The following is a 26,568-nucleotide window of genomic DNA, read 5'->3' on the forward strand; positions in this document are numbered from 1 at the left end:
TTGTGCGCAGTCTTGTTGTAGTTAAGCCTTGATTGTTGTAGTTAATACTAGGAGGATTTGACCTCCAGGCCAACTGGCTGTGAGAATCAGCTGTGTCTGCCTAATGTTTTCTTTATATGCTCCTATAGTATGACTGTTAGAATGAGCATGGAATATTTTGGTAATCAAATACAATCTTTCTCTTAAAAGTTAATATAGTGAGTATTACAAAGCACTGACTGCCTGGCCACACTCTACTAAGGTGCGGCCACTCCGAACCATTATTAGGGAGCCTGCTTTTCATAATTAATGGGAAGCAGTAGACTAAGCCCAGAGCTAGGCTTACAGCTCCAACAGGTCCTTCATTACTTAATACTAAAGCCTAATAATTTCCAAAGTGTATTAGCATGTCCCCCCACAGGGACAAAAACATGGACTGTTACTACGAAATGGAAATGTAATCACCCAGGGGATCTTTTTTTAATTGACCCACTTGTAGTGAATAATAACTCCAGAAAATAATATTGATTTTTTCCCCTCTGACTCATTGAATAAAACAAGTATGGTTTCCTCTTCATGAGTGTAATGTGTAACACTCATTTTAAGCAGATTGGAAATATGTTTTAAAATAGAACTACTTCTACCATATTTTACTGTCAAATTTTACTAGTATATCCTTAGTTCCTGAAAGGAAAACTACTAAAGATTTAGATGGATCTAAAAAACAATTAGTATTATGTTTCCAAATACTCAATTTGCTATTTACTTGGCTTTGTGCCCTAGATATATACAGGTATATATAGCCATTCCCTTTAGCTCAGATGGAGTAAGAATTTTGTACTTAAATTTTTGAGTGTGGGTAGATGAGTGGATAAATGCTGAGAAAGGAGAAAAGATGAAGCACTTCTAGGATCCTGATAAAAGGAGCTAAGGAGGAGGAGGTGTGTGAGAATAGGCGGTCTTTGTGCATTTGTTTATTTTTCTTAAGTTTGATATCGTAGAACCATTGCCTTTTCTTTGCTGCCTTGGAAAACATGGCTCCTCTCCATTGTCTAAGTAGTTTTTTTGAAACCAGAATGAAATAAGCTTATAGAGCTGTGGTTGATCTGTTTTAAACACCTATATATCTTCCTGATAAAGAAAGGCAAGAAAATCGGATGCATCAATGTGATGCATTTTAACCTTTCGATTTAATGTAAGAAGTTAAGCACTCTTTCCTTTTGTAGCATTAAATAAGTTCCTCAAGAGAGTAGTTTGGAATATTATACCTGGAAATTTAGCGATGAAGAAAAAAAATCCATTTAAAGCTAAGTGAAGACTATAAAATACATTAACATGGTGTACTGCTGTCTAGATGAAAAGAAGTTAAGGGACAAAACTAATGATTGCTCTGTTTCCTCGATGGCAGTTTTAAGGTGTGTGCTATTCCTGCTTTGCTGTTAATTAGTTATGGCTGTAAAATTGGAGAAAGACAGGAAGAGGTACAAATATCAGTAAATCAAACCCCTGGACAGTTTAGCACAGTTTGTGTCTAGATTCAGTATCATTGTTACTATAACCTTGTTTTATAATATGAAGACAGTAAGAAATGCAAATGAAAGAAACGTCGTCAGTTTGGCAAAGCAGTGATTCTATCAGCTCTATTCTGCCATCTTTCCCTATCTCCACTTTGACCTTCTATCATCTCAAGGCCCACCCTTTGTAAATAATCATGCATTTTGTTTGTGCCCCTTAGGATACTTAGTTTGAAAGGGACTTCATTGTTTCTATGTGAACGCACACAATTAGACTTTTCTGTCAGTGTAAATTATCAAGTATGTTTGGTCAGTTGTACTTTTCTGTGACACTTGGTATTAAAAAACACATGTGCCTTGGAACTTTGCGTTAAGTCAGACCTGAGTTCTCAAAGTACACACAGTGCCCATTACCATTTGCTAATGTAATACTGAAATACTGAACCTTGTAACTTCATTTTAGGAATTAACTACGATTACTCTTTATTAGACTCTGGGTAAATGTTAACTTGATTTCTTTTCCCTACTTTGAGTTCTATTATAGAACAAATGCACACGAGTTCTGTCTGTTTCCTTGAAGCATATTGCTTGCTGTGGAAAGTGAAGTCAGTCTTTTCAGGTGTTGGGTGGTTTGGGGAGTCCTGGGCTGTACCTGAATGGGTTTGAATATTCGTGTACTTAGTGTTGCACATATCCGTTGTTGCTGGGAAGGCCACCCACTAGGGGGAAAGAGAGGGAAAAGCATGCTTTCCAGACACTCCTCCGAGGCCCTTCTTTGACCTGTGACTTAGAATTATTAGTAATTGATACCTGTTTACATTCAACTCTTTACTAAAGATGTAATAAAAGAAGAGCAGGTGAGATGAGAAGCAGTACTGATGATGAAAGGCAGTAGATTCAAGTGGAATGTGCTAGTCACATGGTTTCTCTGAGCCTGCTTTCTCAATTTATGAGCTTGGGACATGAAAGAAAATGATTTCAAAAGCCCCTTTTATTCTCACTTCTGATAACCTTGAGGAATAAGGAAGATCTATCCATTTCAAGTACCGCTCTTTATTTAGCCTTGGTACTGGCTGTGTGAGTATACATGTGTAACAGATGTTTTTAAAAAACAAGCCACAGTTTCTTGTCCTTTTATTTTCTATAGCATCAGAAAGACTCATCCATTGTCATTGCTAAACCGACCACTATAGTTATTACAATCATCATTAAAATAATTTTTATTGACCTTAAATTTTGTGATGCTCTGATTCTGTTCTGCTTACCTACATTAAACAGCTATGAGGAAATACTTGTAGCCTGAGGTACTATAATGTAATTTCATTGTAAGGATTTATTTTTAAGGTTTAAAAACTGTGATATTAGTTTAATATAAAATTATTTAAAGTATTTCACCAAATATATATTTCTGTTAAAGGCGTACAGTTTTATTTTAGAATCTGGATCTGTGCAAATTTGATAACATATCTGTCTCACCTGTTAGCATGACAGAGCTATAAGTTTTTATTTTTAGGAGACATAGAGATTTCTAGTCTTGTTCTATAGGTGTGTTGTCACCTTGCTCTCCCCTCTGCATTCTTTTTAAGGAAGGTAAAAGGAGGAAAAGACTTCCACTCCCCATTTTTCATCTCGTATTTCTCTCTTAATTTTGCCTACTGGTATCTCTTTCACCCATTTTAAGACAAGGGAAGTAGATTCTAGGTAGACTATCCCTCTTATCTTTCTCTGGAGGGGTTTTTGAATTGGCAGAGGCCTGTAATCTGACTTTTTTCTATATCTATTAAGAAAAAGTGGGACTCTAAGAAGGCTAAGGGCTAGAGTTTCCAAAACAGATGAGCTTTAATGTGTTCTGATCAAGAACTTGAGCTCTCAGAAACAATCAGTGCTTTGTTAGCTAAACAAGTATGCTGAACACTATGTTCTTTTCTGGGGAGAGTTTGGGGGAGGGGCTGCACAGGGAGGAATATGAGGAGGGGGTGGGGAGTGTGGTGAGAAGGAGTAAGAGAAATTTAAGATACTTATATATCAGAATTAACCCTTAAAATATACAGGTGTAGGGAAAGAGTATAAATGGAGGCCCCATACCATATATATAAATATTTAAGTTATAACCAAGCTAATAAGCTGTTAAATAAAATACAATCTCTCCTCCGACCTTGACAAGTATATGTATGATGACTTGTGTGGAGGAGGAGGAAACTTTCCTCTATCCTCAAGGTTCTGACAGCTGGTCTACTCAAACAGAACATGACAGGTTAGCAAGAGAAACAACCCAGTTCGAAACACAAATATGTATGAGAAGCCTGCGTGCACGAGAGGTTCAGAAACAAAGAGAAAATAGGTATATGTGACATGCTGAGCTAGGGATGAGGTAAGGTACCTTGAGGGCTTTGAAAGGTCATTGAAAGATGGTTAGTAAATAGAAGTTTGTCCTGCTCTACAGACAGGTCAAAAGATGTTACCTCTGATATTCTGTTAATATGGGCAAGGCCTCTAATTCAAGTTCTTCTAGGCAGTTAAGGGAGGGGCAGAACAAATCTGTATACTACAGAGGCACATCTTCGGGTGACTTGTTCCCAACCCCCATATCTGCAGGCATTGATTCTAATCTAAAATCCTCAGATCCCTTGGGATTCTATACTGGCTTTGGCATCGTGGAGAGAGCTGGCCCAATGGTCCAGATCTCTTCTTTTCTCTAGTTCCATCCTTCACCTTCTAGGGGTGTGGTGGCCACACAGCCCACACTTCCAAGCTCTGTCCAGTCCTAGGATCTATTATGGGAGGATGGGCCCAAGGAAGAGGCCCACACAAGCCCTGAAAACAGATTTGGTATCATTTGGGTAGGGAATTCCAGGGTCCTGTTTACTGTTAGAATGGAGAGAACACTTCTTCAATGGAAATGTTATGGGAACCATGTAAGTTGAAATTTTCTGGTAGCCACATTCAAAAAAGTAAGAAAAAAGAGGTGACACTAATTTTAATAATCTATGTGGTTTAATTTAATATATCAAAATTATCAGTTCTAAGAAATTATTAATGAGTTTACATTCTTTTTGTACTAAGTCTTTTTGTATTCAGCAGCCACCTAATAATGCCCATCACGTCCTATTGGACAGAGCAGACCTAGGGAAGGGTGCCAGACTCCTTGTTCCATGGGGTCTCTTACTCCTGGGACTGTGGGCAGCTCTCTTCACAGTAAGGTCTGATAGTGCTTTTGTCCTTGAATTGATGCAAAGAATAATTGCATTTCTTTATATTTAGAGCTGGTGGCCATTGTAAAATACAAAAGTTACATACATAAAACTAATGGAGGGTAATTGTTAAGAGTTTGCTTTTTCTCTCTCTCTCTTCCATTTAAGCTTATAAAACTCACTATTGTTTTCCTTTGTTCTCAGGAGTGGTTTGATCCTAGTAAATTTGTTTGCATAGATGAATACCGCCCCGCCCCCTCCCCGGTTGCTGACAGATACTTTTCCAAAAGTCATCGAATTGCTTCCATTTCCCATCTGGAGTAATTACTGGAATTGTGATTCTTCCATTCTTCACTTTCTGAAAAGTCTTTGTACCTGTAGACATGAGAAACCTCAGACCTGTGGAGAATTTTTATAAGAGTTTATTTGAGCCAAATTGATGACAGTTCCAGGAAGCAAAAATCTCAGATACTTTTTGAAGAAGGACAGTTGCAGTTTCTTTTATGCATTTGGAATTAAGGAGGAGGTTGTGAAGGTGGGAGAAAGCAAGGCGGGGATTGGATTACAAGATAGTTATGATTGTGTGCTCTCGTGGCTGTGCTTCCGAGGGGTCTGAAAAATGGGTATTTCAAAGGTGTGTTAACCTAGATCAGAGGTGGGGAGCATCCAGCCCGAGAAATCATTTGGTCTGGCCCTGCCAAGGCACTAGGGGTGAGTTAATGAAATGTTCGACCAAATCTAGCAGGCATCCAATCAGGTGTGCAGTCATAAAGGCAGGTTCTGTCTGGAAATCTCCAGTCCAATCAGGTGTGCTCTCACAAAGGCAGGTTCCATCTGGAAATCTCTGCAGGACATTGAGATGAAAATGAGTGACAAGGCAGATGACATCTTAGTATTGTTATGAAAATGATTTTGGACTTGGGAATCTCCTGTGAAGGTCTTAGGAACCTCTTCTGGGTTCTCCCAGCAATACTTTGGGAATCCCTCCACTAGGAATAGCAGACCATGTCATTCTAGCTTATGTTGTGTAGATGATAGACAATCAGAATCGACGATAAGTATTCCTGTTTTAGGAAGGCCCAATGAATCAAATTGTAAAATAGAAAACAAATTTTAAAATGATTATTCAGGTTTAGCAGTCATTCTTAAGGAGTTTTTCCATCTTTAAAATACTATTAGGTCTATACTCCGCCTTCCAAGAAAACAGCTATTATAAAAAAATCAAGGTAACTCTTTCAACCTGTAAAATAGGCACATTGTTAGCTTTCTGTTTAGAATAAACTATATGTAACTACTTACAACAAAGCTAAACGCTTTTTATTATAGAACTCAACAAATAGGTTGTCCCTGGCCAGTTATCTCAGTTGTTAGAGCATCATCCCTATACACGAAGGTTGCAGATTTGATCCCCAGTCAGGACACATACAAGAGATAACCAATGATTGAATAAATACGTGGAACAACAAATTGATGTTTCTCTCTTCTCCCTCCATTCCCCCCCAAAACAATAGCAAATAGTTCTCATGACAGTTTTTTTTAAAATGCTGACTGGATTGAATTAGATTTATTTTTAAAATATGTGTATATCTGTTCTGGGCATATAATATGTTTACTTCTAGTATTTAGGCTTGGACAGCTTTAAAAATAATTAGCATACTATAATAACTCATCTGATTCTCATCTCAAATAGAAAAAGTGTGTAAGTTGACAATGGGCCAAATATAGGAGTGCACAGAGAAGTAAAATTTAATATTTATTAGACAACTGAGAAAATGAAAGAGCTGTTAACAAAACTAGAACAGGAGAGCCCTAGCTGGTTTGGCTCAGTGGATAGAGCATCGGCCTGCAGACTGAAGGGTCCCAGGTTCGATTCTGGTCAAAGGTACATGTCTGGGATGCGGGCTTGATCCCCAGTAAGGTGCATGCGGGAGGCAGCTGATCAATAATTCTCATCATTGATGTTTCTATCTCTCTCTCTCTCTCTCCCTCTTCCTTTCTCTCTAAAATCAATAAAAATATATTTAAAAAATAGAACAGGAGAAAGTGCTGGTCTGGGATGAGGATGGTAAGTTTGGTTGTGGGCTGGAAGCACAGGAGAGAAGAGATGACAAGTGATGAGTTAGAGAGAGTTGTTCACACAACAGTGAAATGATTTCCAAGGGAGACAGCATAGGGAGAGAAAAGAAATGACAAGAGATCTGTAAGGAATACCAAATTGTGGGGTGGGGAAGAGGAGATAAAGAAGAAAAACATTGGAGAAAGGTTTTGGAGAGAGCTAGGAAGAGGCTAGGTGAGTCAAGTGTCATTAAAGTGACAAGACCTTTCCAAGGGTGTCTGGTTAGCCATACCAGTGGCCGCATTGAGATTGAGGAATGATAATTGGTGCTTAAATTTGGGACTACAAACTTACTTGCCTTAGAGAGTATAGCTTTTTATTATTTCAGGTTTGGATTTGAGAGAAGTGAAGCAGAAAAGTGTTTGACTTGTGTGGAATAACCCAGAAATTCAGAAGATACGTTCTTATCCTCCCTCTCTGTTATCATTCACATGAGTATGAATTAAGCTGGCTAAAGGAAAGCTAAGAAATATTTTACCCCAGCAGAAGTCACCTCCCCAACTGTAGAGTGATGTTTGTTTTTTTAATATGATGTTTATATTTCAGATAAAACACTGGTCTTTGAGTCTGAAGCTGTGCATTCCAGCTCTGCTGCTTGCTTAACCTCTGCGGACTCTGTTTCCTCCTCAGTTGAATTAGAGTTGGGCTGGATTATCTCTAACGCTGTGCTAAAATTATGTGAAGTTGTGCATCTATGACATTTGTCTTTTATTTCCTTCTGTTTTGTTTTATAGGTTCACCAAGTTGAAGAGTCTCAACCTTTCCAATAATCACTTAGGGGACTTCCCATTAGCAGTCTGCAATATTCCAACCCTGACGGAGCTGAATGTGTCCTGCAATGCCCTTCGAGCAGTCCCAGCAGCCGTGGGAGTCATGCACAAGTACGTACTTGAGACCCCCTGTGGAGTGTCCTTCCGAACCCCTTAGGGGGCTACGTTAGGACCATAGCACATGATATTAGTTAACTTCTGTTGATCATATAAGTCTTGACTCCAATTAGGTTCTTATGTGGAGTTCATTTGTTAGCTTTTATACTTGTTAGTATCTTGTAAAAAATTAAAATATCTCTGTTTAGAAAGGAAGATCCCTATAGATGAGTGTGTCTAAACATGGAGGAGGGGTTACTTGCTCATTTTCTAGGTTCTGCTGAATTCTAAGACTTAGAAGTTAATTTTTTAAAGTAACAATGAAAGATGGGTATTTGGGCTGATTTCATCTATGGCCCTCACACTGCAATTAGTCACGTTGTTCCCATTTATGCCTATCCAGGATAGGGAAATTAACCATAATTTTTGTTTTCAATAAATGTTTAAGATGTTTATCTGATCTTTTCTCTCTGATGTATTATTGCCTCAGGCCCTCCCTTCATATATTTTGCAAAGAAAGTGCATTTTCTTTTCCTAGTAATATGATCTAGACATATGGGACTTGTATGTTGATAATAAAGATGTAAAATTTACATATTCTCTTTATAATTCTTATGTTTTCTCTAATAGCTTACAGACATTTTTGTTGGATGGAAACTTTCTGCAGAGCCTTCCTGCTGAGTTGGAGAACATGCATCAGCTTAGTTATCTCGGTCTTTCTTTCAACGAATTCACTGACATTCCTGAGGTATTGGAGAAACTGACTGCTGTGGATAAACTCTGTATGTCTGGCAACTGTATGGAGACCCTTAGGCTGCAGGCCTTACGAAAAATGCCGCACATTAAACATGTGGACCTAAGGTAACTATTTTTAAGAAAAGATCCCATTTGAGTGGCCGATTTATATTTGGGGGGTAGGTGATAACCCCTTTGGTAACATTTTCCTGCCAAGGGCTGCAGGCTGGATAGTTATAATTAGAGCCCATTTTTCTATTTCTGTCCAGAAGGAACAATAATGATTAATGGTAGGACTTGTTCATACCTGATACTTGCTTTTAAAATGTTCTCATTAATGGAATGATCAGATGTTTTGAAGGTCTTGCTTTGTTTTGTAGGTTTGAACCCAGTTTTAATTTGCATGAATAGATAAGGGCATGAGTAGATAGGGGCCATTGAACCAGGGAGAGTTATTTATGGGGAAATAAAACCATATCACTAATAGCAAAATGGATATTTTACTCTCTTAGTCCTTCTTCTCTGTGGCTTGAAACAGTTAACATCATTGAGCATATCTCCTTTCTTAATTTGGTTTTCTTCCATCTTTCCAGCCAGGTGGTTCTGCCTAGTTTACTGGTCTTTACAAAAATGTAGAACTCACAATTTCTTGTTTGGCTAGAACCTCCACTCTCACCCCTTGCAAGAGCAGGGAACCTGCAGTTTGAATCCCAATCACACTAAACTCAACTGGAAACCACTCGTACAGTCTTTGCTACATCAGAAGTGCTCAGTAGTCATCCCTCAGTGCATGAGGTTCAGTTTCGCTTCTCATGTAGAAAGAACCAGTCCACAGGAGGAAGCTATTCTAAGTCTCTCTATTTTAAGGAAAAACAAGAGCCTGTCATGGGATTGAATTACTGCAGAAACAGCATATGGGGCTTAGACTTGCATACTAACTTGACCAGTTTGACACTTTTTCAACCAAACTAACTCTCCCACTAGCTAAAGGTTGATGACCATATATTCCCCATGTTCAATCTTGGGTGAAATATTTGGTGTCTCTGTGCAACTGTTAGCATTTCTAAATTACAGTTAATAGAAACCAATTCATAGAGTTCTGGAAGGAATTGAGGTATAAACCTCACTCTCCCAGCAAATGTGATTGTATTATTATTATCACCTCACTGAGGATGCTTTTCTACTCACAGAACCTGCTCAGCTGTCATTCTTGACATCTTTACACCTCTCCATTTGTCAAAGATGGTTCTTTCCTGGCCTTGCTACCTACTTTCCTTTCTATGGATGATCCAGGCCCTCACTCAGACCTGTCGAGTTGCGTCAGTATAAAGTAACATCATCTTTTATTCTTCTTTCTTCTGCATTCATGTGGTCTGGCCTAGGAAACCCATTCATTCCTGTCCCACAACTTATTGCTTGGCTTAACCTGTCCTCTGACTAAAGGAGTAATCAAACCTGTCACACCTGGGAAAGTGATAGCAGTTTTGCAGACCTAGATTTCTTAATTCAGGAAATGCAAATGGGCTAATTTATTGACTTTGAGAATGTGACAGGTGAGGGAACTGAACACTTTGTCTTAACTTTCTTTCTAAATTGTTAACATTACTTGCCTCTGAGTCACTTGGATTTAAAAACCTTCATATTTAGAAAAGACTTTGGTCATTCTGTCAAGGTTGAATGAACGTGAGTAGATAACTGCTTCCCGCTAGGCCACTGATCTGAGGAGGGGAAAATCTGGTCTAATTTGCTTATAAGTCTGCCTTAATATTTTAAATTGAAGCTAGTGGAATGAGTTAGGAGGAGTTTCACTTAGTTTCTGTAAGCAAAGGGCTAATTTTATTGATTCATTTTTTATTCCTTCAGATGAAAGTGTTACATCAGATTAAAAGTGATCACGTTTCTTTTAATCTTATTCTTTTTCTTGTATTGCTGTTCTTTGAGTTTGGTATTTCTTCTATGGCATCATTAATAATTCCTCCATCTTTTCTTCTATGTTCAAAATGTGGATGTTACCCACGCCTCTCTCCTTGATAACTTACTTCTCTGCCTGTAGTCTCATGGCTTTGTCATTCACCTTTCATCTCCTTGTTAATTATTCCTGTCTTTCTCTAACTCTTATTTTTCTTTTTGGAACTAATTCCACTTTAGCTGCCAACTGGATAATTTCACCTTGGTTTCCCCTACTGATACACTTAACCCAATACATGTGAGACGGAGTTCAGTTTCTTTTCTTTATTCAACCACTTCTTTCCCCTGGATTCCCGTTGTCCCTAGCGATACCGCTTCCTGGGTTATTCAGCCCGAGCTTTGACTCTGTTTTAGTTTACCGCCAGCTTCTAGCAGTTCTTTCCTTCTAGTTTCTCCCTAGTCCTTTCCCTTTCCTTCTCATTGCTGCTGTTGTCTCCGAGCTGAGCAAGCACATCTTGCTCAGAGCCTTCAGTTCTCCAGTTTAAAGTATTCAAGCTCTTATATCTAGTTTCTACCTACTAGTCTGTGAATCCCTTGAGGAGGAAGTTCTAGCTCAGAGCTGCTCAAAGTGTGATCCTCTGACCTGTGCTGGCAATCCAACTATTTGCTACTTTTCCATAGCAAGATATGTATAGAAATTGAGACAACATTTTAGAAACATACAGTGATTCAGCATAGCCACAATATCCAAGTAAGCTCATAAAAGTATATTCATTTCATTGTACAGGGAACAGACTAGTTTCCATGTTGGTGAACTCGCATGGTGAGCTGCTTGTGGTGTGAATTGCATGCTGGTCGTGTACACAGTGACTACATATCAGTCTATGTCATAGACTCTATGACATCAGAAGTTTAGAAAATAGGTCTTTCACCATAGTAACTGGGAAACACTGCTCTTATTGGTTCTTGATCCACCAGAGTTAGCTCTTAGCAGATCAGTGTTAATTGATAAGTATTAATTGACTAGTCCACTTTCATAGCCATATTCTCACTTGCCTCACATACTCTGCGCTATTCATGTATGATGTTCACCCCATGCCCTTCTCTTCAGTTCAGAAGCCATCCTGCTGCTTCCTTGGAACCGTTTTCTTCTCCCATTTACATTTTTTCAATTCTGCCTACCTTTGGGATTCAGATGCGATGTTTCCTCTTCCATGCATCTTTTTTGACCATTCTCTGAATTTTATACATCAGTTATGGCACTTATTACTTACTTGTAGTCCTTATACTTTATATATGAAAGCATATGTGATTTTTCCTTACTAAATTTCAGAAGCTGTTGAAAGACACCTTGTTTTATTTATTTCTTATGAGCATAAAGCCTTAAGTCATCGTCATCATTATCACCATAGTCTTTCACTGTTTGCAAAATAATGTTCAATGAGAATTTATGAAATAGATAAAATGACTGTGTTAATTGAGGGGATTGTTGAAAGGAAATTTTAACCATATTTTGACTCTTTAGAAGTTTATTGTAAATAGTTGTATTATTGTGTGAGCCTGAAAACTTTTGATATTTGAATCCTGGTAAGACTTGGCAGTTTAAACCAAACAGTGGGAATGTTAACTTCCTTTTTTGTCTCTTCATTAAACCAACCATTTAATTATTTTAGTATTACTACAGTGAAATTGTGGGGGTAGCTATTTCAAGTGAACATGATAATGCCACATTACAAAGATAATATAAAGTGTAGAATAGGGAGATCATGGGATATAGATTTCAGTTCTTGCAGTCTTTTATATCCAAAATGAGATTTGTTTTTTTCTTTTTATTCTGCATGCATATTCTGGAATCTAGCCAGCATTTGGAAATAGTCAAAAGCTGGGATGAGGCCAGTTTTTTAATCTTAAAACCTGGAATGAAAAAGAGAAGGAGCCAAAAACATCCTCTTGGGGACATTTGAAGAGGCCATATGCTGTACTTGCGGGTTGACGAATCCTCACTCTGTGCTGTCACTAATCCTGTGTGTCAGTGGCTTTATGCTATTGCTATTAATAATTTAGTCCATCATTTTATTTTCATTTTGAAAGGTCAGACATTCTATCAGAGAGCGCTGGGCTTTTTTCTAAGCTCCAGCCTTAATATTAATGCTCTTCTAACCCAAGTGCACAGTCTCAGTATTTTGTTCTCATTACAAAGAGCAGTAGAGGGTTCTTGTTTGTAAAGAAGTTGGGCATAGCCTAGCAAGCTGGGAATTGGGATTTTCATCTGTTTTTCTCCCCTTTGAAGCTAAATGTGTCTTTGTTATATCAGTTTCTAGTCCCCATTCCTGTGTACTTACCTTCTTGGCAGCTCATCCCCAGCCACTTCAGCCCATTAGCTATCTGGTTCTCATGGCTGAGATTCTGCCAGCTTTTCCCTGTGCCCTGCTCCATTCTGGACTTGTTGCTCTCCACTGTTGTCCTTCATTTTATAATTTCTCAATGAATCCTAGATGCCAATTTTAGTATTTTCTGCTGTCTGCTCTTTCAAGCAATATTTTAAAGATACAGTTTTGGTAATCAGTTCTTGGTTCTGAGCCTGTCGAAAATCCAGATATTTGCATTCCAGTCTCTGGTGCATATGTGGCTCTCATTCATTATTTTTCTTTCCAAGTCCACCCTTTAATTCTTTCATATATGACTGCTCATCTACCTGCTCGCTATAGTCAGTGCAGCTGTAATGTGCTTATTGGGCTGTTCTGGGTTTTGTTTCTTGTATTCTTTCAACCAAATTCTTTGGAAATAAATGAATTTCTTTCCTCTTGAAATGAATTAAGGTAAAATAATGCATTTCCTCCAGCCTTAAGGGTCTAAATTGTGTTTCAGAATATATTGCCAAGATAAGACCTCATGGAGTTGCAGCTAAAGATAACCAGAGAATCTGGTTAAGGAAGGCTAGATGGTGAGGTTAAAGAAATCCTGAAGGACTAGAATATAATGCGACTGGAGTCCCTTTTTCTTATCTCACCGTATTAGGACGTAGCTATTTATTTGTAGTGTTGCTGTTAATTATAGTCTCTATTTGTGTCCTTTTCCTCTCAAGACTGAACATAATTAAGAAGTTAATAGCAGATGAAGTGGACTTTCTCCAGCATGTCACTCAGCTTGATCTGCGTGACAATAAGCTTGGTGATTTAGATGCCATGATTTTCAACAACATTGAAGTTTTACACTGTGAAAGGAATCAACTGGTGACGTTAAACATCTGTGGCTATTTCCTCAAAGCACTCTATGCCTCTTCTAATGGTATGTAACATAGACCACATCAAAGTTTCTCAACTGGTTCCAAGAATTTTCTCAGTGCCATCATCTCGGCCTTGCTTTGATATTTCTTTAGTAAAATAAGTGTCAAATTTTGCTAAGATAAAAAATCACAAAAGAAAAACTCTGGTTTGGTACTTAAAGGAATCAAAATTTTATTCCTAATTTGTTTTTGTCATATTGTGATATTTAGATAAGTTGCTCCCACTTTTGATTGGGCACCTCTGCTTGAAAGGAAGTGGGGAGAGGGTGACTATTTCTTGAGCTACCTTGTTAATGACAGTAAATCTGGAACCTTGATTTAATCCTGGAGAGTGAAAGCAAAGGAATCTATTGTGGATTCTATTCAGGGTCTCAGATTTCGTGCTCCACTGACGAAGTCACCTTAAGAGAAAAACCTAAATTATATACCCACAAGCACACCACAAAGCAAGAGTCTTACTTATTTAACAAGCTCTCTTTTTTAGAATTTGGAAATCATGGCCATTCTGATCAAGAAATGGTCATTGGGGCATATATTTGCTAATGTGAAGACTTTAGTTCCTACCAGCATGAATGAAAACAAGTACTTACTACTACAAGTTAAGCAGAATGTTTAACAAAGCACTTGTTTTATGCATAGTGTAGTATATGAGTTCTAAAGGATAAGGAATTTTTAAAAATGAGTTTGCTGTCATCGCATTGGAGAAATAAGCCAAATCTTAAACAGCTCCAGGCCACTGAAGGGTTACAGGATTTGGATAGTCATAGGCACAAAGTAGGTGTCGAAGAAGAAAGAATCTGAATGTGGTGTGCTTGGCAGATGGGAGAAGACAGGGGGGTCTGAACTCTTTGGAGTGGTAAGAAATAATTATGGGATGCATGGCTTGGAGTCCTGGTGAAGCTTTGAAGAGGCATGTGATGGAAGTGACACTATAGGACTGTTAACATGAAAGTAGTGTGCAGAGTGCATTTGTGGGAGAAGAGTGGAACCATCCACTCCTGCTCAGGTTATTGTAGTGGTCTTCACTGAGCTGATATGAATTGTCAGTCAGGACTACAAATGTTGATTTGAGACTTAGAGGTGGTACCTGAAACCGTGGAAGTAAGGTAACTGGAAAAGAGAAGGTGGTAAAAGTAGACTTACAAACCCTTCCATGTAGCTGGTGCCAGAATAGAAAATCAGGTGAGAACTGACCCTGTGATTAGAAACTACTGTGTCCCCAAAACAAAGCCTTACGTGGACAGTGGTGACACGTTTCATATAATTTTGAGGAAGGGTTCTCAATCTGAGCATGTCATTTGTGGTTCTCAGAACGTTATTTGTGGTCCTCAGGAGTGCTGTTTCAGTAAAGGGAAAAAGGCAAAAGCCAAGATTCATTTGGTTTTATGGAAGGAACACTGAATGTTAAAAACAACAACACAGTATTCATACAGTTCATCTTCCAGATAAAATTTAGCATGCCTAACAATAGGAGAACCACAGTAAGTGGATGGGATTGAGGTAGGAAAGTAGAACAAGTGATTCATTTTAAACCTTGAGTAAGATCTTGTGATTAAATTAGAAGTTCTCTGTCCTTTCCTGGAGTTTCAAAGTAGAACAGATGGACATATTGTACTTCCTAGCCTAAACAAACAATGGAGAAAAAAGCACAGTAATGATATTCTGCACACAAAGAGGCTCTGTGTCACTTGAATGGTAACGCTTTTGTGTTTCTTTCCCCCTCCTAGAACTTGTTCAGCTTGATGTTTACCCAGTTCCGAATTATCTGTTCTATATGGACGTTTCAAGGTAAGAAGACAAGGCTTAGAATGCTCTAGAATTGGATTGAAAATCACTTAGAGAATTCTGTCTGAGCATATACATACAAACCTTTTATGTTTTCAAGGTAAATAATACAAATTAAATTCAAAAGTTTTTACTTACCCTCTGAAAATGTATATAAATATCTGTCCATTAAAATACTACATTTGTGTATGTAGTTCAAGCCAGAAGAATCAAGGTATTATGTTGGTGGGGATGGCAATTTGCACACCAAGGGCTTGGGTTTGGAAGATTAGTGAGTTCGGGTCATGTGGTTAGAAGGTCCAGTAGTTCTTTAATTATATTAACCTCATCTTCATGTCTTTCTCCAAAATGATGTTGATTTTATTAAAAAAATATTGTATTATATTTCTTTGATTTTCTTCCCCTTCCTCTTTGTTATTTTGTACATATATCTCCTTGCTAAGAACCCTTAGAAAGTAGCCACAAAGCTTCCAAAGTAGTATTTCCATGCCGCCTACTCATTTTTCTCAGTTTATTTGTGAATAAGCTCACCGTCTCACCTTTCATACTGATGCACTACTCCAGTCCCCCAAAATATTATACAAGACTTTTTCCTGAAAACATAAAGTATGTATTTACACAAATTAAACTTTAATAATCTTAACACACTAAAATTGAAAACTAACTTTTAACATAATTCCAAACAAAATACCCCATACTTTCTGAACAGCCACAGTATTTGGGAGGATATGGTCCTCTCAAAGTGCCACTGTTAACTCATTTCAGTGTGTAAATCGGATATGTTAATGATATGCTCAATCATAGTTACATAAGAATGTGTTTGAATTTAGCTATTGTGAGAATTATTACTATTACAATTTTCTTAGAAATTTATAAAATCCTTTATGAGTAGTAGTTCTTTATGCATTGCCTACTAAATTCATGTCAATAGTTTTAAAGTACTTGAAATTCAGTATTACCTGGTTATTATTCTTTTTTTTCCTATTAGCTTTGGTTGTTATCTTCATCTTTTAAATAAGAACAGCACTGTAGTGGAGTTTGCAAGAAAAGATTTATTTTGAAAAGTTTTATTTAAGAGCATTGACCATGGAGTGAATCTACTTTCCCTTTATTTTAGTAGGTAATTAGCAACTGGTTCCCATTGAAGCCCCTAAGTGAGACAGAATTGGAAACTCTTACATCATGCTTATTCCTTAAGTCTCCCACTTAAATGCTATTCCCCTTCTTTGTAACTCTCATGTCCAGAATCTTCACTGTAGTGTGCTCTCCCTCAGTCACCTTCCAAACCATGGGACTTTGTGTTAGAAAACCTCTGATTCCCCTCAGATAGCCCTGAGTATTTCAGTCTCCTCCCTTTGTGTGAGTATTTATGTTATCTGAAGGAAGTGAGCCATCATCCAAAATGGTGTTTATTAGGCCCTTAGAGCTCCTCAAGTTCATAGTTCCACACTTGCAGGAGTTTTATTGCTATGATGAGGTTGCTTATACTGAGAGGCACTTCCACTCTCCTGTCTTACTCAGATGTGGTTAATTACTACAAAATAAAATCATTAATATATCAGTCTTTAGGGCTCCAAAGCCAGAACCTGATGTGCCCATATAGACACTAAGCAGAAAATAATGCATGTTTTTGTATATTAATTGAAAAGTTGATATAATAGCAAAAATAAAGAACATGATTTTTAAGCCTCACATAATGCCATCACCCCAATATCCCAACTATTTTCACTTTTGCTCTAATATAATCCTTGTCCCAGGCATTTTATTTTTCTGGAATTGTGGGTCTGTTTTTAAATAATAATAGTCTTAACATCCATACCATTTTAGATTCCTTGTGCCTGGTCATTTTGCATTTTTTTTTTTTAAGTGAAAAGTTAACTAACCACCTATAATTAGGGAGACATTCAAATATAATAAATTTGTGTAGGAACAGGTCAATTCATTTAATAATTAAAGTTATGATTAGTTTAGTTCACTCGTTTCTGGTAGTTATAATTACCACCTGATGCCTAAGTAAATGTTTTCAGATAATCCTGAGCATTAAGGGCCAGGGCACTTGCACTGCTGCCATCTTTCCATTTCTCTGTGGTTGTGCTTTCATGATGCCTAATGGAGTTGAGAACTATTTCAGTGTTAAGGGTGAAATGTAAATTGGAAAATAAAACTTTTATGCCATTTGACTGTTCAACTTAACTAGAAGTGTATGCTTGTTCGTTTCCAATCTAAGACCTCCTCTTCCTAAACTTGAGTGGGTTTATAGAATTTTTAGAAAAGCGATTCTGGGAGCCAAAGTAAAAAAAAAAAAAAAAAAAGACTTTAAAAATGATGTAACTATGTCCTTTCCTATTTTTTTTTTCTTCTTATTCCTTATCACAATTTTGCTTCTAGATTAAGATGAGTATTCATATCCTTTGATTTATGCTCGCTGTACTTTGGTATTTCATTTGAAGTTTTATTTAGTCTATGTAATTATTTTGAGTTTCAAACTATATTTTAGGCCACATTCCGATCAAAGAAAACTATTGTATATTCTTATATTTAGGAACTGCTTGGAAAATGTGCCTGAGTGGGTATGTGAAAGCCGAAAGCTAGAAGTTTTAGATATTGGCCATAATCAAATATGTGAACTTCCTGCACGGTAAGTATGACAGATTGAGTTAGAGAATCTCAAATTAGATAAGCAGCTGTAAAAATTTCTGATTCAGTGTTTAACTTGTTACTAGGAACCCCTAAAAGAGTTTTTTTTTGTATGTGTGTTTATTTTTTCCTTTTTATAAAGTTTATTGGGGTGACCTGGTTAAGAAAATTATAGATTTCAGGTACACAATACCACTGTATTGTATGTTCACCACCCCAAGTGAAGTCTCCTCCCATCACCATTTATCTCCCCTATATCTTCCTGCACCTTCTTCTAAAAGAGCTTTTTAAACCTTATTTTTTAAACCTAATATTTAGTATCTTTACCGCATGTGGTGTCTTCAAGTTATAAACTTCCCTCGAGAAGAGTGAAGTGAGGCTTTGACTCTCCGTCAGACTTTTCAGAGTAATGCAGTGGGTGGTTCCTGGTAGAGATTTTTAAATAAGCTGAAATTTTCAGAGACGTGGCAAACAGTACGATTAGTGACTCTTTCATCTTCACTCTTTCAGAATCCTCCCCTTCGGTCCATTAACTTGACATGTCTACCTTACTCACAAACAATGTTTGGTTTTCCTTGAACATAACTTAGGGTGAGAAAAGATTACTAGATTATTAAACCTAAAAAGGGCAAACTAGATTCTTTTTTATTTCATAATTTTCACTTTAATGCCAAGATTTCAAAAACAGCCATGTGATGATGTCTAATAGACATAGACATCTTCAAGTTAACTAATTGTGGTACAAAGTATTTTTGGGCTGTTAGTGACTAGCCATGCAATCAATAACTGGACGAGCAATCTGTCCTCGTGCTGGCCTGTGAACTTTCTGTGATGATTGAAGTGGTCTACTCTGTGCTATCCAGTGTACTATCCACTAACCATATGTGACTGTTGAGCACTTGAAATGTGGTTACAGTGACTGAGGAACTGAATTTTAAATTTTATTTCATTTTAATTAATTTAAATTTAAATAGCCATTTGTGACTAGTGGCTGCTACAGCTCAGATCTAGCTATTTGCACCATTCTCAGTCAATCACTGAACAAAGGAAGTCAGTTGTTTCTAACTATGTATAGTCAAAAAATATCAATGAAAATACTCTAAAAATATGTCACTATTTTGGATTTAAGTTTTCTTTAGGTGCATGATCTTTAAAGGTATGTGAGTGGTATTCCTATAGTCTCTTATAAAGAACAAAGATGATGACCTATACATGCTTGGTAAGCCTAGTAAAGGCATTAAGAGTTCAGCTGTTTAATATGTAGTCACTACCATTAGCCAAGGGTCAGGTGAGCAATTGAAATGTGACTATTCCTAATTGAGAAGTGCTGAATTAGAAAATATACACATATATCAATAATGTTGTATATTAATTACATTTTAAAATAATATTTTGGATATGTTGAGTCAAATAAAAAGTACTATAAGAATTAACTTACCTAAATCTTTTCATCTTTAATTTTAAATTATGTATGTGGCTTGCCTTATGTTTCTGTTGGATAACACTGTGTTAGAATATAGTTCTCATAAAGAAAATCATGGTTTACATTTTCAATCCCCGGAAAACTTAGTTCATTTTACTTTTTCATCCATACATAATACCCATAAAGTCAATCCACTTGAACATGCTTTCTGCCTTAGAGTTTTATGTTGACTGAGCATTTAGGTGACTCAGTGCAGCTCATCACCATTATCAGCAGAAGGTTTGGTGATGTGCCCTGTGGACAGCATTGTGTATGTGAGTGTGTGCGCGGGGCAGGGGGTGCTTTTAGAAGACAAATAGCAAAGATGAAAACATGCTACTACTAAATAGGGGGGAAAAATTTGTTAAAAAATCTTTTCTAATCTTCTTTTCTATTTTTTCTGTTTTGTTCCCCATTCCAACCACCCCAATCCAGCAGATATAGCATATTGGAATCTGAGGCCTTTGTTTCACTGTCGGCTACAACAAAGATATACATAAAACAACAATTAAATAAATTCAAGATAACAGATATTTTATCAGATTATCCCCCAGAGTTTCCTTTGATTTGTTCTACATTAGTACAGGCCTTTTGGGGGAATGAAACAAATGTTTATTCAAAGCAAATCCCAAATGCTCTATTGTCAGGGAATTTAAACAGTGTTTTTGTGTGTTTCTGTTTTTAACCCATGAGACAAACACAGTATGTATTGTTTTCTCATTTATGGTGACGTTTAGTTGCAAACTTTGGATTAGCCCATCATTGATCTAACATTTTAGACAAGATAGTGATTCATTATAAGTTGACTTACTATTCAAGCCCTGTTTATCTAAGTGTATGAAGGGTTTGACAAAACAGAAATTAATATTTAGAAGTGGAAATGTACTAAAAAGAAAAGGAGGTATTTTAGTGTTTAGTATCCAAAAGAATTGAACTAAATCCAGTAATTAGCATTTAATACTCATTTTAGTTATCAAATCTACTTTTTTATTTGGAAAAATCAGGATAAAGATTTTGTCACCAAATTATCCATCTATTTAAGGATAAAGTGTGTGTGTGTGTGTGTGTGTGTGTGTGTGTGTAAATAATAAACAACCCAATTCTAAATTCCACTGCAAGGCAGTAAAATTGGTGAAGCAGATCCTGAATTATTGGGTTGAGTGACCATGACAGAGACCCTGTGTTAACTGTGACTGACAGTCCTAGATAATCTGTCTTGTCACATTGATATCTAAACCTGCCAAGTGAGGCATGTTCGATGTCATTAATGTTGACCTGTGTTGTCACAGCATTGGAACAGTTTCTGGTATCTTTGTGAGTGAAGAATCTGGTTTTAATATTTAAAGTAAATAAAGTTATGGCTGTAACAGAGTGGTTTTAACAGCAGATGTCAGTGAGTGAGGTCACAATGGTGGGAAATGGTCTGTGGGTCAGGAAGCCTCATTCTTTGACAGCAGTGTAAATGAATTCTCTCTCTGAAGTGATCCTGATGCATATCATAGCCTTACTTTCCCACAGGCCCCAGATTTCTGTATTGGAACCCATGGTTTGTTTTATTCTCTACAACTGTTGATGTCTGGCATAGAGTGTACTTTTTAGATTAAGTATTCATCATTTATTGCAGTTTTGATAATCCACAGAAGAAACACAAAACCAAGTTTCCAAAGAGCTCTTTAGGGCACAGCAGAAAATAATGGATTAAGGCATTCTGTTTTCTATAGGAGGGAGTGTCTACTTTGGTCTAGGGTTAAAACAAAGAGAAAACAAAAATATACACACTTAGGGAAGTGAGGAAAGGGAGAAATAATTATGATTGTGAAATGCAACTGAGGAAAAATGTTACATTTTCCCAGTTGGCATTTGTAAAAGATTAATTGGATAGACGGATCATTTATTGAATGTTGATCCTATAGGTAAAATTGTTTGACTGCATTTATTTAGAATCTGTTGTGGGTAACACAGTCCGAGTTCCGTGTGTATAAGACGCAAGCCCTACCTTGAGAATCCTGCACCTTTTAAGCTTGCCTTATGAACCTAGGAAGATTAGACTGCTCTCTTCCGAATCTTCTATGAAATGTGTCTTTCTCTTTCACTAAATAGAGCTTCTTTGTTAAAATTGCTTTTCATAGTTTTTGCCCCCCTCTTTTTTTGAAAGTATGGAAAATAAAGAAATATTAACAGCTCCAAGTTTGAGCTTCTGTTAAAGTGAATTTACAGTTGCTCTGAGTGAATTTGTTTTTTGGAGAGATCGTTTTAAGTATTCTCCCACTCCTGTTCACTTTTTCGTATTTATCCCACGTTAGCTCTAAGTAAGTTTCCTTCTGTCTCTGTCCCTTGTTGCACAGCTTATTCTGTAACAGCAGTCTCCGGAAGCTGCTGGCGGGACACAACCAGCTGACGAGTCTACCTGAACGGCTAGAAAGAACCTCAGTGGAGGTCTTAGATGTGCAGCACAACCAGCTCCTGGAGCTGCCACCCAACCTGCTGATGAAGGCCGACAGGTAACACGGCGTGATTGTTTCGGTTATTCATCTGAGTTGTAAAATGCCCCCTCCTTAGCATTCTTGTCTCATGATCTGAGACCATTTTCGGGGAGTGGGGGAGTGTACAACTCCTAAGCATACTGCTGAATGAATTTTTACACATATTCTAAATGCCCTGTCACCACCACCCTGGTCAGGATGGAGAACATTTCTGATACTCCTTTCCCTTTTCTTCCCCTTTCTCACTTTTAAAAGCATTTATTCTCTGCACTTAATAAGTTATAATGATTTTTGCTGGAATAATTATAGAGAAATAATGGAATTGTGAGAAAGTGGGATTTTTATATGGTAATTGACCAGTGGTATATCATTTCTCTGACAAAAAGAACAGTGTTTCAAGATCATTTAGCGAATTGTTCCTGCTTTTGCATTTATATCAAGTACAATGTGCAGGTAGCTCTAGACATGAGCTTTTTGTTGTTATGAATACTGTAGGATTTGATGTCTTCCCTGTGCAGAAATCTAAATTACGTTCTCACCTTGTATTTTCTTAACTTTAACTTAGGCAAACTTTGGGTGCAGCTTAATGAAAATACACTCAATCTGTAGAAGCAAGTAGGTAATGGATTCAAGTTTTAGGTTTCTTTGAGTGAGAGAATATCATTTCTGAATCTGGCTAAGTCTGCTAAGTTCATGGCTAATAGAGTAGGTACACAGCACTGAAACTCTCCAATAAATATTAATCGTCTTTATTTATGAGGATTTGTTTGGAAAAGGACAATGCTATGTATTTTTTATTCTATAGCAGCAGTCAGTAAGCAGCCTTGAGTGCCAGGGCGGGTCTGAAAACACGACCTTGAGGGCTCTCAGTGTAGTCAAGGAGACCGTTTTCGTGTTTGATGTGTTTAAACAAGGCACTGAGTGGAGCAACACTAATTTACATTGTTCTACAGGTGATTTTGACTCCCCAGGTCTTAAAACCATTGTGTGAACTGACTTGTGACCCTGTGTAGGCCACTCTGAGTCTCGGTTTTCCCACATTGCCTATTTCATAGTTCCCAAATGGAATCTATAAGTTGGCAAAGGGGGGGTTGTGTGAACTGGAATAGTCCTAGTACTGCAACATGGAAAATCCAGGGCCTGAATTGGCCACTGGAAGAGGACCATTGCTGTCATGGGGAACAGAAGAGCTAAGCTGCAGTGTAAGCTAAAGGTATTTAGGCAGACATTCCCACAGTCTAGATAGTCAGGCCTATCCAGAGCCAGCTGTGTTTTGGAAATAGGTGCTAATGGGGGGGAACTAGCTGGCCTCTGTTGGTCTTGGGAAGAGGGCTGGCTGTGCTAAGTGCCTCTCTAGTACAGAAGGTTCTGGAGTAAGGGGTCTGTAATTAGAGAAAGCAAGCATCCTCCTGCTTTTATTTTATGAGAATAAAGCAAATGACTTCCCTGCCCACCTCCCCACCCCCCTCCACCGCCCCCCCAAAAAAGGCTGAAATAGGAACTTTTTCAAGGAGACATTGTGGTGCATTTACTTTCCAACCAATATAATAGCCTCATCTCCATCCCAGTGTAGCAATTGATCTTATCAGTCAGGACTCAGAAAAGTTAAAGAGGTTGCTTCTCTTAACAGGCAGATAGGGTATGAAGAGGGTGGGATAAACTGATTAGCTCTTTTTATAAACAACATTTTATAATGATTCTCACCAAACTGTTCATGGCTTCTTAAAGGGTTAATACTTCTTCTACTTATCCCCTTTTCAAAACCTAAGTAACTGAGATTTTATCTACCTAAATATCTATATCCTTTCTAATAAAAGAGAAACATGGTAATTAGCCATACCTCCGCTACCCTTCCCATTGGCTAATCAGGGCGATATGCAAATTAACTGCCAGCCAAGATGGCGGCCGGCAGCCAGGCAGCTTGAAGCGAACATGAGGCTTGCTTGCTTCAGTGACGGAGGACTCCAACGTTCCCTGCCTGCCGCTGCCGGCCTCTGAGCTTGCAGTTTGAAACATTGTTACAAATATAGAAGCTAAACAAAACCCCAGAAACCTGCTTTCAGCCACCCGGGATCTCAGAGCTGGAGTTGAAACAGTGTTTCTATTATAGAACCCAAACAAACCAGATACCTGCTTTCAGCAGCGGAGGCCTAAGAGCTGGAGCCAAGCCTCAGAGCTAAAGCTGGCCCAGAATAAAAAAGAAAAAAAAAGGAGCAGTTGGGAGCTTCAGTCACCCACCAGCCTGAAAACAGCCCTCAGCCCCTCATCCAGACTGGCCAGGCACCCCAGTGGGGACCCCCACCCTGATCCAGGACACCCTTCAGGGCAAACCAGCCGGCCCCCACCCGTGCACCAGGCCTCTATCCTATATAGTAAAAGGGTAATATGCCTCCCAGCACCGGTTTCAGCGGAGCTGCGAGGCCTCCCGGCACCGGGATCAGTGTGACAGGGGGCAGCGCCCAAACCCCCTGATCGCCCTGCGGCTCTGTGTGTGACAGGGGGCGGGGCCACAACCCCTGATTGGCCCTGCTCTGTGCATGACAGGGGATGGCGCCGCAACCTCCCCATCGACCCTGCCTTGAGTGTGACAGGAGGCAGTGCCCCAACCCCCCAATCGGCCCTACCCTGAGTGTGACTGAGGGTGGCATCGCAACCTCCCGATCCGCCCTGCTCTGTGCATGACAGGGGTTGGTGCCCTAACTCCCCAATCGGCCCTGCTCTGAGCCCGACCAGGGGCTGCACCTAGGGATTGGGCCTGCCCTCTGCCACCCGGGAGCAGGCCTAAGCCAGTAGGGCGTTATCTCCCGAGGAGTCCCAGACTGCGAGAGGGCACAGGCCGGTCTGAGGGAACCCCCCTCCTCCCCGAGAGCACAAATTTTTGTGCAGCGGGCCTCTAGTATATATATAAAAGCCTAAGCAACCGTCGCAACCAAAACAACCGAACAGGCTGCATAGGTCATCCAGACCGGCAGGGAGGTTAGTGAGGGCCGACCAAATGACTGAGCAGCAGGCTACGTGGGGCAACCAGGCCAGCGGGGGGGGGGGGGGCAGTGAGGGGCGACCAAACAATTGAACAGCAGGCTGCGTGGGTTGACCAGGCTGGCAGGGGGGTTAGTGAGGAACAACCAAACGACTGAGCAGTGGGCTGCATGGGGTGACCAGCCCAGCAGGGTGGTTAGTGAGGGACGACCAAACAACTGAGCAGCGAGTTGTGTGGGGCGACCAGCCCAGCAGGGGTGTTAGTGAGAGATGACCAAACGACTGAACAGCAGGCTGTGTGGGGGGACCAGGCCGGCAGGAGGGGCAGTTAGGGGAAATCAGGCCATCAGTGGGGGCAGTTAGGGGTGATCACGCAGGCAGGCAGGTGAGCAGTTAGGAGCCAGTGGTCCCGGATTGTGAGAGGGATGTCCCCGAGGGGTCCCGGATTGGAGAGGGTGCAGGCTGGGCTGAGAGGACCCCCTCCTCATGAATTTCGTGCACCGGGCCTCTAGTGTGTGTGTACACACTAGAGGCCCGCTGCACAAAAATTTGTGCACCCTGGGGGGTCCCTCAGCCCGGCTTGTGACCTCTTGCAGTCTGTGACCCCTTGGGGGATGACCACCTGCGGGCTTAGGCCCGCTCCCCAGGGGATTGGGCCTAAGCTGGCAGTTAGACATCCCTCTGGCAGCCCAGGAGCCCTCGGGGGATTCCACTTGCCAGCAGGGAGCAGGCCTAAGCTGCAGGTGACATCCTTAGCGCTGCTTAGGAGGCGGGAGAGGCTCCCACCACCACCATGTACTGGCAGCCGTCAGCCTGGCTTGTGGCTGAGCAGAGCTCCCCCTGTGGGAGTGCACTGACCACCAGGGGGCAGCTCCTGCATTGAGCATCTGCCCCCTGGTGGTCAGTGTGTGACATAGTGACCAGTCATTCCCAGTCGTTCTGCTGTTAGGGTCAATTTGTATATTATCCTTTTATTATATAGGATAGAGGCCTGTTGCATGGGTGGGGGCTGGCTGGTTTGCCCTGAATGGTGTCCTGGATCAGGGTGGGGGTCCCACTGGGGTGCCTGGCCAGCCTGGGTGAGGGGCTGAGGGCCGTTTTCAGACTGGCCACACCCCCTTCAGTGTGGGGGTCCCCACTGGGGTGCCTGGCCAGTCTGGGTGAAGGGCTGAGGGCCGTTTTCAGGATGGCCACACCCCCTACAGGGAGGGGGGTCCTGCTGGGGTGCCTGGCCAGCCTGGGTGAGGGGCTGATGGCTCTTTGCAGGCTGGTCAAGCCCCCCAGTGGGGACCCTCACCCCATGAGGGTGTGGCCATCCTGGGTGAGAGGCTGATGGCTGTTTGCAGGCTGGCCACGGCCCCCAACCACCCAAGCTCCCAGTGGAAGCCAGCTGGAAGCAGGTATCTGAGATTTATTTATCTTCTGTAATTGAAATTTTGTTGCCTTGAGCGGAGGCCACAGCCGGCCAGGGCAGGCGGGAAGCTTGGCTTCCTCCATAGCCGGGGCAACCAAGCCTCCTGCTTGCTCCAGCTCCGTGGCTGCTGACCGCCATCTTGGTTGGGCTAATTTGCATATAGTCGCTCTGATTGGCTGGTGGGCATGGCTTGGGCATAGCAGAGGTGTGGTC

General features: G+C 39.9%; 1 protein-coding gene across 1 annotated transcript in view; it reads left to right on the forward strand.

Moving 5' to 3' along the window:
- Positions 1-26,568, forward strand: part of PHLPP1 (PH domain and leucine rich repeat protein phosphatase 1) — a gene marked incomplete at its 5' end in the record, with an annotated part of 204,807 nt that overhangs the window by 145,824 nt on the left and 32,415 nt on the right. Inside the window, 6 exons of the mRNA XM_081096661.1 lie at positions 7,535-7,681; positions 8,297-8,527; positions 13,395-13,597; positions 15,323-15,383; positions 17,923-18,018; positions 21,825-21,980. Coding sequence (XP_080952787.1) covers positions 7,535-7,681; positions 8,297-8,527; positions 13,395-13,597; positions 15,323-15,383; positions 17,923-18,018; positions 21,825-21,980 — 894 coding nt within the window. The remainder of the gene's footprint in view (positions 1-7,534; positions 7,682-8,296; positions 8,528-13,394; positions 13,598-15,322; positions 15,384-17,922; positions 18,019-21,824; positions 21,981-26,568) is intronic.

Source organism: Myotis nattereri (genome assembly GCF_964212035.1).
Source record: "Myotis nattereri genome assembly, chromosome: 8".
In the NCBI taxonomy this organism is placed as follows: domain Eukaryota; kingdom Metazoa; phylum Chordata; class Mammalia; order Chiroptera; family Vespertilionidae; genus Myotis; species Myotis nattereri.